This window comes from Pteropus alecto, unplaced genomic scaffold, assembly GCF_000325575.1.
Source record: "Pteropus alecto unplaced genomic scaffold, ASM32557v1 scaffold67, whole genome shotgun sequence".
In the NCBI taxonomy this organism is placed as follows: Eukaryota; Metazoa; Chordata; class Mammalia; order Chiroptera; family Pteropodidae; genus Pteropus; species Pteropus alecto.
The window spans coordinates 3293170-3306873 of NW_006441061.1; the positions used below are offsets into that span (position 1 = coordinate 3293170).

General features: G+C 56.8%; 2 protein-coding genes across 2 annotated transcripts in view; one reads left to right on the forward strand and one right to left on the reverse strand.

The window, feature by feature from the left end:
• The window catches only part of RALGPS1 (Ral GEF with PH domain and SH3 binding motif 1), a 229692-nt gene that overhangs the window by 135008 nt on the left and 80980 nt on the right, over nucleotides 1–13704 (forward strand). The gene's annotated exons all lie outside the window — the stretch shown is intronic.
• Nucleotides 1–13704, reverse strand: part of ANGPTL2 (angiopoietin like 2) — a 34465-nt gene that overhangs the window by 19190 nt on the left and 1571 nt on the right. The window contains 1 exon segment of the mRNA XM_006917975.3: nucleotides 1–680. This exon segment is cut by the window's left edge and continues 9 nt beyond it. Within this exon segment, the coding sequence (XP_006918037.1) occupies nucleotides 1–630 (630 nt within the window). The 5' untranslated portion in view covers nucleotides 631–680.

A 13704-nucleotide genomic window follows, 5' to 3' on the forward strand; every position in this document is an offset into this window, starting at 1 on the left:
GGCCTCGGGCACGCGCTGGCAGTGCTCCTCCAGCTGCGCGATGACCTCCGACTGGTTGCGGGCCAGCGTGGCCAGGTGCTGGTACTTGTGCTCCAGGTCCTTGTACTTGCTGGCCAGCTGCAGCATGTCGGCCGTCTGGTTCAGGATCCGGTTCTCCAGCTGGGAGAGCTCCAGCGCGTTGTCCCGCTTGCGGATGATCTCGTGCAGGAGCTGCATGTAGAGCTGCGTGACCCTCGAGTTCATGTTGCGGCTCTCCTTGCGCAGCAGCTTCACCTCGCTCACGATGCCGCCGTCCACCTCCACCAGCTGCTGCAGCGTCTCGATCTGCCGCTTCTGCTTGAGCAGCTCGCTGTTGAGCAGCTCCAGCTCCTGCTTGTGCACGCGGTTCTCCAGGAGCACCTCGGGCTCCTTGGAGTTGACGCAGATGGCGCCTGTGACCCGCTGCTGGGGCACGATGAAGGTGTAGGTGCACTTGTCCGGGGACTCGCCGGCCCGCTTGTACCTGTTCAGGTAAATGAACTCGCTGGGCGAGCCCTCCTCCGTGCCCTCTAAACCATCCTTCTGGTCGGCAGCGGCTCCCACGGCAGTCAGCAGTCCCAGCCACCAGCACGTCACGCACAGCGGCCTCATGGTCCTTGCAAAAACGGTGGTTCTTCTTTGCGAACAGAGCCTACGAAAATCTGAAAGTAAACAGAAGGGGAGGCTCAGTAACGGTCCTGTCACTGCCAGTGGCCTGTGCCATAAATGAGCTCAGCCTCCTCGCCAGGCAGACCTTTCCAAAAATGCAGCTTCAGGAGGCAGCCCTTTCTGGAAGCGGCAGAAGGAGATGGGCCCCAGCAGAGATAGAAAGGAAGAGGGAGGAGACCGGAGCATCTGCGGCCAGGAGGCCCCAGCCCCGCCGCGCCTGGAGCCGGCTCCAGGACCCGTGGCCTGAGCACCACGTGAGGGCAGCTTGACGCCGGGAGGGGAGGCGGAGGAGGGCTGTCTGATTCCACCTGTCCTGCCCATTCCACACGCTCACACCCGCCCCCGGATTGTCCCTTTGTAACACCCATCACAGTTGCGATGGATCAGTATCCCCTGTGATCCCTTCTGCTGGACTTCCTGCTCCGCGAGGGTAGGCACTGTGCCTGATTCAACCCCGTGTCCTCAGGATGCTGCACTGAGCAAGCTTTCAGCAAATATTTGTTAAGTGAATGAAGTGCTAGATAGAGTACGGAATGTGGTCGGATCGTAGTGCATAGTGTCAGTGGAAGGATGTGTCCAGTCCTGTGGCTTCGGTCGCTGTGATAGTCAAGCTTCAAACAGGAACAAGCAACTGAGCTCTTCTAAATCCAAATATTTGCCATAGCCAGGAGCTGCAGGGTCCCGGTCACTGCGATGCGATTAAACCAGGCGGGAGCAGAAAACAGACACGTGACTCCGGAGTTGTTTCAGTTCCGTGCTTGGACCATTCATTCCTTGCCCCGACATCCGGTGAACATCTGTGGTGTGCCCGGAGACACCGCGGCTACCAGGACAGAGCCCGCCCTGCCCTCATGGGGCTTACCCATCACTACACGGCCCCTCATGGGGCTTACCCATCACTACACGGCCCCTCATGGGGCTGACCCATCACTACACGGCCCCTCATGGGGCTTACCCATCACTACACGGCCCCTCGTGGGACTTACCCATCACTACACGGCCCCTCGTGGGACTTACCCATCACTACACGGCCCCTCATGGGGCTTACCCATCACTACGCGCCCCGAAGCGGAAGCGGAACGGGGAACTGATCTCATCGGAGGGGTCAGGAACGCTTCCCTGAGAAAGTGACCCATACACTGACCCCTGAGGGATGAGTAGGAGTTAGGCCAAGGGGGAGGCGAAGGACATGCACAGATCTCTCCTTTCGCCTACTCGAGGACACTGCTCCGGCAACTCTCCCCCGGCCCTCCCGCGTGACCACATTTTTCCCTACTCTCCTGCCGCTGTTCCTCTCAACTTAAAGACTACCCTCTCTTGACCTCACATCCGCTCTCCAGCTACTATTCCATTTTTCTGCTCCTCTTTTTAGCAAAACCAAAGAGTCTCCTATACTCACTCTCCAGAAAGCCCCTCTCTTCCTGTTCTCTCTTGAGCCCACTCCTATCGGGCCTGGCCCCTTCCCCTCCGTTCTAGACAAGGTCACGAGGGGCCTCGCTTGCCCGACCAGACGGCCAGTTCTTGGTCCTCGTGAACACTTCGCCTCCCAGCACTGTGGGACATGGCCGATCTCTCTTCTTGGACCTGCACCCCTCTCCTCCCGTCTCGCTGGCTGTCCCTTCTCAGTCTTCTTTGCCGGTCCATCCTCCCTGTCCTGGGCAGGGGCGGGAGGCGCGGGAGGGGCGGGACGGGCAAAGCTCAGTTATCCTCTCCACCTCGGTGGTCTCATCCAGTCTTGCGGCTTCGATGACCTTCAAGCATTGATAACTCCCACATTCACTTCTGCAGCCTGGTCCTCACCCCTCGACTCCAGACCATACTTCCAACTGCGTCTTTGACATTTCCACTCGAGTATCGATCAGCTCGGTACCTCCACCTTGTCCAGAAATGAACTCCTGGTGTCCCCCATGCCTCCGTCCTAACCTGTCCACACCAGTTTCTCCTGCTGAGTGAACGGCGGCTTCGTTCCATAGTCACTCAGACCAAGAACCTTGAAGTCATCCTCCCTCCCTTCTTTCCTTCCTTCCTTCTCTCCCTTCCCACATCTAATTCACCACCAAATTATAATAGCAACATCCTGAAACTACTCCCAGAACCCTCCTGCTTCTCCCGCTCCCTACTCCGGGCAGCCTGCCTTCGCCTCTCACCTGGACCCGACTGGCCTCCCTGCACCTGCACTTGCCCACTGCAGTCTCTCCTCAGCCCAGCAGTCAAATCGGGTCACTCTTCTACTCAGAATGTCCTCATGGCTGCTCATTATGGACAAAAAGTTCACGGGTCTCTAAGGCCCCCTCTCCCCCCGGCATTATCTCTGACTCCACGTTCACACCGCAGCGGCTGCACCGTCCTGCGTGTTCCTCCAGCTCACCAAGCACACCGGGGACTCGGGGCCTTTGCCCCTGCTGTTCCCTGTCCCAAACACTTCCTCGTTGCCTTTCAGGTCCCCGCTAAAGCAGCACCTTCCCCGCGAGGCCCTCCCTGCTTACTTGAAATTGTTCACCTCGCCACCTTCCCCCTCCAGAGTCCTTATCACCATCGGACACGAGAGTCCCCCCACCCCGCCCCTGCGGACAGCGGGGGGTGTATCTGTTTTGGTCACTGCTCCATTTGAAGTGCCTCGCGCAGGGCCTAGAACACTAGGAGCTTTAAAGTATCTGTGGACTGAAAGGAAAGACCCTCCCCCCCCCAAAAGCTGTAGGCAGTGGGGCATCCTGTGGGAGAGAGGTGGCAGGAGCGGGGTGAATGCCTGAGGCGGCGGAGGCTGCACGGGTGGCCATTCATTATGTTCGTTCCCAACTTCCGTGGCGTCCGTTTACTGAGGGCCCACTAGGTACCTGGCCCCGCACTAAACATCTTCCCCGCGTTTTCTACTTTTGTGAATTCTCGGCGTCTTTTTAAGGTAGATACCGTTCTATTCATTTTATAGATGCGTAAACTGAGACTCAGGCTAAGAGACTTGCCTGAGATCACATAGCTGGGAAGTGGAGGACCAGGACTCAGCCCTGGTCTGATGTACTTAAACCTGCTGACATAAGAAACATCCAAACCTGTAGAGAATTTTTATGGCATAATGGGAGCCCCATTGACGACAATCGCCAGGAAGAAAAATCTCGACGACTGAGAAAATGCTCTGGAGATTGGCAGTTTTGCAGCTTATTTTATACATTAGAATAAAAGGGGAGACGTAAGGAGGGTTCCGTGAAATTCGTTGGTGGTAGATCAAGGGGGTGGGAGGAAGCCAAGCAGGGAAGCCTCTGGGATTGGATAAAAAGGCAGAGGAGAGAAACTTACTTCCCTTGCATTGGTGGGTGCAGGATAGTTAATAATGAACAGAGATGGTTTTGGGGGGACAAGATAACGGCGAGGGGCTCTGTGGTCTCTGCTCTGGTGCCCACAGCTGTGCCTTGAGGGGTCTGGAAAAGCTCACTCTGACGTTTCAAAGGTCTCTTAGATGCAAAAAGACAATAGACAGTCTCACTTAAGGTAAAGACTGACCTTTGTCAAGGAAGCTACAGGCCTAGGATGTGACTACCCGCCCTGACCTGCCTTTAGTGAAGGATTTTCATGTTCAGACTGTCCCATGTGGTGACTTCCGGTCTCTGAGTTTGGAGGGCCCGCCGTGCAGGCCTCCCCTGTGGCCCCTTTTTTCATCCACACACCTTCAAACTCTTCGTGACTGCACAGAAATATACTCAATCTGGTTTTTAGCCGTAAAGTATCAGCATCACCGCTTTCTGATTTCATACTAATTTATCCTAAAATAACAGCCACAATAAAATAGCAGGACCTCAAGGTTTTGTCTTCCTGGGGCCCCTCTGAGGGCTTCTCGGTGCCTTGGTCCATGCTCCCCCTGTGCCAGCCAGGGGGCAGCTTCAAACAGACACCGTGCTCCCCAGGGCCAGGCCGAGCTGTTCTCCCCTTGAATGAGGAAGCCCCAGCGCGGTTCCGAGGGCCAGCGCGGGCCTCTCGGGCCAGGCAGAGAGAGGTGTTCGGGAGCCTCTGGTTTGGGTTGGGCTACGAGGTAGGCTGCAGTGACGTTGGTGGAAACCAAGCTGAGTTTGTGAGTGTTTGCTTCGTTTCCAACACGCAGGCAACCACACCCGACCCAGAACAATGGGGAGGAGCCGCCCTCCCGGCTAGGGTGGGCCTGCCCGCTGCCTCCCAGGGCTGTTCACCTGCAGCAGCTGGTGACAAACACCTCCCTGTGCCGGTGCCGATGCTGGCGTGGGCCTCCACCTTGGTGGAGAAACTGCCAGAGGCCCCGGGGGGGAACTTGACTCCAGGAAAGGGTTGACTTCCAGCCCTCCGCAGGCAGGCCTCGGGAGCCGGCGGGGAGCCACTGTCTGTCCCCGCCCAGGTGTGGGCTCTCACGGCTTCCTGGGCAAAGCTCTGTGCCCCTGGGCTTGAGACCCCACGTGAAGTGGGGTGATCCGTCCTACCTGGCACACTAGGTCAGGAACACGGAAGCGCTTCCGAAACCAGAGATGAATGACGTGATGGCGGCATCATGACGAGGACAGCAAAGGCGGGCTGGCCGCGAGGGCCGCTGGCCCCATGTGGGCAGTGTGCCCGGCCCTTTCACCATCTCTGCGCTCTCTTCCCGTTACCCCCGGAGGTGCGCGGTTCATTGTCCCGTTTCACAGAGGAGGAACTCGGCCACGTCACAGAGCTGGGCTCTGACCAGGTCATCCGGCCTCACTTGCCAGCGCGGAAGCAGTTTGCTGGACGGACTGGGTCCCGCCCGGCCGCCCTGGTGTCTCCAGCATGTCACACAGTGCTGAGCACAGAGCGGGGAGGCAGGAGGCATGTCAGTGCCATCGGACTGCGTGTGCCGTCTGTAAAGAACACTCCTTGCGATCGTTCGATTAAGAAGTGAACCAAACTGGACAGTCAACAGGTTTTTGGGTTCGCGAGGCCGTTTGCACACACAGTGTCTCATGTAATCACTGCCACATTCAGAGCTCCTCAGTCTTGTGCTATCCTCCGAGGGTGAGGAAACAGGCTCGAAAAGGTGTCAGGTGTCTCGCTCGAGGTCCCATTGTGAGCGGTGGGACCAGTCACGAAGCCGCAGAATTCAAGGTCTTACATTTCCGTGGGGTCTGGGTTTGGCGGGAGTGACTTGGAGCCACCTGAGTTACCAGAAGTGAGGGAGGGAACAGGGCACCGAGCTGGGTGCCTGACGCGCATTGTCCCAGGTGATGCAGTGATGTTGTTATGAATGGGGACACAGAAACCCGGAAGGCTAAGCGACGTTCCCAGGAGCACATGGCAGATAAGGGTCCGCGCCGGCCCAGCCCAGAGCTGGGGTCAGCCTGACACCAAGGGCTGTGCTCCTTGCGCTGCCCTTGGCTCGGAGTCATTTATTTTCCTTAAAGATATTCTCCCTGCCCCTTCATTCTTTTTTGCTAGTTTGGCAGTTCTTAATGGGCAGTGATGAGTTTGTTTACTTTTGTTCTCTTTGATATTTATTCAACTAATTGCATCCCAAGAGAAATAACCCCCCAGCATTCCAGCCATCTTAGACCTGGGGAAGAACTCAGCTCCAGGCAAAGCGATGCTCCTTGGTTTCTTCCTGTGACCAACAAAGAAAAGCAAATCCGACTGTTTTCCTTGGCTTCGAAATGAAAATAAAAACGATTCTTGAAATAGCTTTTCCACATTGTATTGTAAGGAGTTTCCATTAGGCACGGGTTTCCCTCCCGCAGCCGGCTGGTGTGACCGAGCCACGTGAGGACCTCTGCTCGCTGGGAAGTGGCCTTGGGTCCTGCCCCGCCTCCCGAGGGCAGCTGTGAGCGTCCCTGCTGGGCCTGGTGGTCGCGGGGCCTCACGCCACGGGTCCACGTCCCTCTCGGCGGCCCAGGTGACGGGCCACTTTGTGGGAAGAAGTGTTTTCATAAGGTGGAGCTGTGTGTCCTGCCCTGTGGCAGACGCTGCTGGCCTGGGGTACTCTCGTGAGCCCTTACCCCAGAGGTTAGGAATGCGGAAAGTTCAAATACTAAAAAAGAACTGCAGCCTGTTCACACTCTGACCCAAGCACTTGACGTGCACCGTCTCTCTTGACCTCCCAGCAGTGCTGGGAGGGGAGCCCTGCGACTTCGGGGCTCCACGACCTAAGCCGTGTGCTGTGCATCTGGGAAGCGCAACGCACATCCATTGTCTTCGTAGTTCTGTATGTTTATATTAGCAATTTTCTAATTGCCACGAAAATGCTTTTAAGGCTACCAGCAGGGATGACCATTATCCCCATGTGCAGGTGAGTAGACTGTTGAGACGCGAAGACCATGCGTCACCGAGCAAAGTGCTACCAAGTGGCGGAGCTGGTGACAGCTCTCCACAGTGTACCATGCCGAACGTATAGAAGCCAAGGTGCGGCAGTGACGGGAAACTCAAAAGGGGTTATTCCCTGACCCCGCCCCGGGCAGGGGATGCACAGGAGAGCTCCTGAGACCCCCAGGACCGCTGGCGCCCGGGAAACCTGAATTAAATCCAGGGCTCAGGATGGAGCTCCATCCCCAGTCCAGGCTGTGGTCCTGTCTGAAGGGCTCACGGAACCCGCCGCCCTCCCCAGCCAGCCCTGCCCCCATCGTCCTGTGATTGCAGAGGAAGGCCAGATGTGAGTCCAGGCCAGAGGCACTGCGGGGGGCCTGCCAGGGCGATGAGGGGGTCTGGAACCCGCCTGGCCCCGACATCTGGGTTCCGGGAAGCCCAGAACTGAGCCGCGTCTGCGTGAGTCTGACGGACCTGAGCCGCAGAGGAAGGCCAGATGTGAATCCAGGCCAGAGGCACTGCGGGGGGCCTGCCAGGGTGACAAAGGGGTCTGGAACCCGCCTGGCCCCAACGTCTGGGTTCCGGGAAGCCCAGAACCTGAGCCGCGTCTGCGTGAGTCTGACGGACCTGAGCACAGTCAAGATTGTTAAGCCAACATCAGGGCAGATAAGAGAAAATCAAAACTTCCAAGTTGACAGTTGTCCTAGTAAAGCTGTTTGTGATGTGCGGTGTGCCAGAGGGTAATACATAAACCAGTTGGTAATCCAGGATGTGGGAGGAATCCAGATAAAGGAAATTCCAGAAGAGAAGGCCCTAGAGGGCCCAGCTGACCACACGACCAGTAGTATAGACAATAACAGCTGCCACTTGTTTGTCGTAAACACACTATGTGCCCAGCTGCACGCTATCTCATTGGTGCTTCAACCCTGTGAATAGGGGACTATGAGTCCTGGTTGGCCCCCGCTGAGGTGTGTTGTCTCATGTAATTATTAATGGTACCCCCTTTACTCTCAAAAGTGCCCTGACTGGGCAACAACTTATGTGTTCTTTATACCTGGGAGAAAGCTATTATCACCTGCCTTTTGCAGTAGCGGAAACCTGGGTCCAGAAAGGTCGAGTTCCTTGCCGAAGGTCGCCTGAAGTAAATATCAGGGCCGGGATTCAGCTGTCGACTGCTAAGTCCGTGCCCCCACTTCCGGCAGGATTGTCTCCCTGACCGGTGTGAATAAAAGGCGCCTGTCTGGCTAATGGCCGGGTGCAGATTACTTCTTAGTCACTGTTGACCGAAGTAGACATGGCTTTCAGGTCAGCACAAGGGCGAGTTCTGTTGCATCTTAGAAAGAGCTTCTTCATCATCTAAGTGGTGAGACCCCAAAATGGGCATCTATGGTGAGCAGTGGCATCTTCTCCTTAGATGACCTGGTGGAGGGACTGTGCATCCTTGTCCTAGGTGATTCACCACCAGCCTGGAGGCCAGGGAGGGACCAGCCACATCTCCAACGGCCATCCCTCCCTCAGCCTAGGATCCTGTGAATCACTTCCCACCAGAAGACCATGTGGGCACCAATTCCCAGGCCCTGCCAGCTCGGCTCTCATAAGACCGTCCACGAACCATTTGTCCATCCACATGGCCTCCCGTCGCCCATTTCTGTAGCCTTCCCAGGCACTGGGCGTGGCTACAGCCTATCGTGGATAATAGGGACACAGGTGTGAGCCAGGGAAGATGGTAGAGTAGGATCAGACAGATCTGCCTGGAAGAGTGGCATTGGGGGAGTGAACAAGCCCGAGGTCCTGGCTCTAGCGCTCTGCCACTGGGGATTTGCTGGCTCCAGGGGAGGGCTGAGTTCACGGAGGAGGCGGACTGTGGTCACACCATGAGATCATAGGGTACGAGGGGATGTGGTTAGGCAGTGGGGGGCTGGTTGCCTTTGCCAGGGGGACAAGGATACTGCTGTTACTTTTTCATGGTGCATTATTTGAGAACCATTTTGAGATTCCCCCAAAGCCAGCGCACTGAGCCCTCTGTGCCAGGAGCCTCGGCCAGCAGAGCAGAGGCGGGGACAGTCTGCAGAAGCCATTTCAGAGCCCAGCTTCTGAGTTGGCTGTTGCATTTCCGGCAGGGCCTCGTGTGCTCTGGAGCCCTGGAACTGGGGGAGCTCCAGAGGAGAGGGAGAAGCCAGGGGCTGGGTGGACAGCGCTGTCCCAGGTGGCTTCCAGAGAGGACCGGGCCTTGCCCGGGGCTGCTCTTCTGGGCCGGGCTGAGTGGTTGGCACTGGGGCCACCTCAGCCTGTTGGCATGGGCTCATCCTTCGAGCACTGCGACAAGTACTTTTTGTGTCTGCCTCACCGATCCCAGCAGCTCTATAAGGAAGGGGCTAAGACGGTCCCCATTTCACAGATGAGGAAACAGAGGTCGTAGATGAAGGCACTTGCCCAGGGCCACGCACCTACCAAGAGGTAGAGCTGGGCTTGGAACCAGGTTGGTTGAATCCAGAGCCAGGTTCTTTTCCACGCAGTCCCAGGTGGCCTCCCCGCCTTTGGAACAGTGCAGCTCCAGGCCCGTCTTTCTGAAACTTAAATCTGGTCTTGTCAGAGTCCTGCTTAAAAGCAGCCTCGGTTGTCACACCTCCCTGCCTCTGCTCATGCCACCTTTCCCCATGTCACGTGCCTGTCTTCCTTCCTAAGCTGACCGCACAAGTCCACCTCTCCATGAAGCCCTCCTCGTGCAGTGAGGGCCCCTCCAGCTCCCAGGAGCCGCTGGGTTCCCTCGGTCACAGCACCTAACACACAGCTTGTTGTGTGCCCCGCAGACCGCGAGCTCCTTTAAAGCAAGATCAGGGCGATTCCCCCTCTGCCTACCCAGTAGGCACCTGGGGTACTACGCAGGAATTCAGGGATTTCCTTCATCGAGCATATTTCCGGAGCATTTCCCCTGTGCTGGGGGCGGGAGGAAGAGCAGGGACACGGAAGGCCCTTGCCCTCCGGGGGCCCCTTTCCCCATGTCACGTGCCTGTCTTCCTTCCTAAGCTGACCGCACAAGTCCACCTCTCCATGAAGTCCTCCATGTGCAGTGAGGGCCCCTCCAGCTCCCAGGAGCCCCTGGGTTCCCTCGGTCACAGCACCCAAGACACAGCTTGTTGTGTGCCCGCAGACCGCGAGCTCCTTTAAAGCAAGGTCAGGGCAATTCCCCCTCTGCCTACCCAGTAGGCAGGGTGGCACCTGGGGTTCTACTCAGGAATTCAGGGATTTCCTTCATCGAGCATGTTTCCTGAGCATTTCCCCTGTGCTGGGGGCGGGAGGAAGAGCAGGGACACGGAAGGCCCTTGCCCTCCGGGGGCCCACAATCGTAGGTGACACACAGAGCAGGCATTTGTAATGCAGTGATCCGTGCCCCGGTGGGGAGACTGAGGAGGCTGCAGTGGCGCTTCATCTAGCTGGGACGAGGGGCAGGGGAACCACGAGGTGTGAGAAGAGGCACATCCCAAAAGAGAACTTGGCTGAACAACACGGGGGGAATGATGTGGCTCCCCAGGCTCGAGAGGCTCGTTCGCCTGGGTCTTAGGCTTGCTTCGTTCACTCATTCATTCATTCCTTCATTCACTCACACCACAGATGCCTTCTCTGCCCGGCCCTGAGTGGGTATTGGAGGTTCAGCGGTGACTAAGACATAGAACCTTTCTTTCGTGGAGGTTGGGGTGGGACCTCGTGGGCAGGAGTTTGGGCCTTGCGGGAGCTGGGCAGGTCCCCAGGCACCTCTTGGAGATAAGAACAGTTTGTTCAGGGCTTCTCCGAGATGATCTTGGGCCTGCCTTGCTGGAGGACTAGGCCGCAGGGGGAAGCTGAGGCTCTGGGGCTGCTGGTCCCCAAGATAGGCCGGTTCTGCCGGAGAATAGACCTGACACAATAGCTTGATTGTAAGAGGCCTGCTGCCCCCCACCACCCGCCCCCCGCACATACACCCATGAAGCTTTCTGTGGTCAGAATGTCTTACAGTGATGTGTACATGTAACGGGACACTAACGTTTTACAGCGCTTTACAACATCGCACTGTGATGCTTGCAGTGTCTCCGCCCCCCACCCTAAGCTGTTATTAAATCGGTCATATGGCTTCCAGTGGAAGTGAGGAAATTCTGTTTTCGTCATAGAAACTACCCTCAGAATGAGGTTCTGATGCGACCTATCACCACAAACTCCAAGCTGCCAGTGACTGAATAACCCTTCTATTTGGGGTGTTTTATATAAATTCACAGAAAAGAAATGCTATTCAATGAATTGATTCATTCTTGAGATTTCCACAGTGTGTTTGTCCAGGATGGCAGCGGGCTGGGGTGGAATGAGCCCAGATCTGGGTTTGAATCCCTGCTTTTTGGCCCACTAGTGGGGAGACCCCGGCAGAGGTGCCGCACCCTCTGAGCCTCAGTTTCCTCCTTTGTAAAGTGGGGACAGTGCCACTCATCTTGTGGGACGCTCAGCGCCACGTGCTTCCTCGTTATAAGTCTGCTCTGCGCATTCGTGTGATGATTAGACGCGCCCTCCGCTTCCCCCCACTGGGCTGCGGGTGCAGAGACGCAGAGCCTCCTCCCGCTTCTGACTGCTGTCAGCGGAGACCATTTCAGATGAAATGAGCTGTGATTCATGGAGAGGCCAGAGGTGAGTGTACCTGCCTTGGGCGGGGCTGCTGTCGGTTTTGTTTGTTCTGATGTAGCTACCAGGTGCCGTCTCCTTGATGGCTTCTGAGAAATTGCTCAGGTGTGGCCCGGTAGCCCGATACAGACCCTGAGGACCTGCGTGCCGATCCTGCAGCCCCTGGAGTCTCCAGGTAGGGCACAGGAAATGCATGGGTGGTATCTCAGGCACACGGATGGATGTTTGCCTGAGGCTCTGCCCCGCCGAGCTGGTGCCAGAGTTCCGAGGTGCCGACATGGGGGTGCAGCTGCGCCAAGGACCAGGTGCAGGGGTCTCTGAAGTCAGGCAGCCCGGCTCAGAATCCTGCTCCTCCTCTCCCTGACCACGTTACCACAGGCATGCTGTGTGGCTGTGCGGAGGCACGTCTGTAAGAGAGGCGGCAATAATGCCCGTCCTGTCCCAGAGGTGGGCTTCTACAGCAAGCAAGTGATGCATCCACATTGGGCAAGCACTTCGCTTTCAGATGGGGTGGTGCAGCTCTCTGTAGGACAACAACCCAACAGATTGGGCTGCTAAGGGCCACGGGCAGGGACCCACTGACAGGATCAGAAGTCAAGATGCCTTGAACAGGGCAGCGTGGCGAGGTGGGGAAAAGGTATGGGTTTTGAAGCCAGACTGACCAGGAATCCAGTTTCACATGATCATCATCGTCTGTGTGACCTTGGGCAGGTTGCTTATCTTCTCTGAGCCTTAGTTTTCTCATCTGTAAAGTGGGATGCTAAGACTGGAACCTCCCTCGTAGGTTGTGGTGAGGATGAATTGAGATAATGAGTGTGCCCAGTGGGTACTCGAATCATCGTGGATGGAGGAGCAGAGGGAGGAATGGCTTAGGTATTCTGCCCCTGAGCTTGGAGCCATGCCGTGCAGTCCCCTCCTGGGCCATGCGCTTTATTCGCGACTGTCTTTATGGAGTAATAATCCTACTTTTGTTCGCCAGGCCTGTGAAGTCAGAGCCTCTGCTCGGCCTGGGCTGCCCAGAGAGCACAGTGAGCCGCTGTGGTTCCAGGCCAGGGCCTCTGCAGCCCAGACGCCTTGCGCTAGAGAAGCAAATGTTTAATGTCAGCTTTTCAAAATGCTTCCCGGAGTTCAGGAAGCCTCCTGAGACCTCTGGGGCCACAGGAGAGAAGCTCCTGTCCTGGGTTAAGATACACCAGTGTTGGCTGGTGTCGGATCCACCGGACTTGGCCCCCATGTGGCCAGACTTGGTGATAGGGATGGGGTTTGGGGGAGGGGTCTTTACGTCTCCTTCTGCAACCCCAGGGCAGGCCTGGCACGGGTCCTCCTGCTTTGCGGGCTTCCTGCAGCACGGAGGTAGCTCACTTTTCTCAGCCACTGCCATTCCGCCTGGGGTACCAACAGGCAGACAAGTGTTGCCCGTGCAGGTGGCAGGATGCTTGTCCTGTAAGGTTGCTGTCGGACACACTGAATTCCTTTTGTCAGTGCGTCTGCCCTCTTCCTCGGTGTGGGCTTCTAGGACCCGGATGTGCTGTGTTCACCCCAGACGCAAAACCCCCCTCGGGCTGCTGGAAGGACCCCCGGGGTGGGCAGCCTTGCGGATTTCCCGATACCCTAGCAGGATGTGTCAGGGCAGAGAGAGAGTCTGGGTCTCTGCTCTTCCCTCGCTGCGATTCTCATCGTTATGGTTCATAGTAATCAGTGACTAGCATTTTCTGCGGTCTCGTCGCACACCAGGCCTGCCCAGGCATGACCACTCATGATCCTCCTAGAAGGCTGTGGAGCATGGCTCAGGGTGCCGGGTTCAAGTCCCGGAGCTGGCGCTTCCTAACCGTGTAGCTTTGGGCACCTTGCTTACCCTCTGTGCCTTGGTTTCGTCACCTATAGATGGTGACGGATAGTAGTTCTTACGTTATGGGGCAGTTGTGAAGATTCTGCAGGTTGGCTCAGGGTAAGTTTTATAAGTGCAACATACATACTAGTGGTTACTGAGAGATGGGTGCTATTATTATCTCATTTTTCGGAAAAGGAACCTGGGGCTCAGGCTAAGCGTTCTGCCGGAGTCACTTGGCTCCCAAGTGGAAGAGCCAGGATTCGAACACAGCTCGT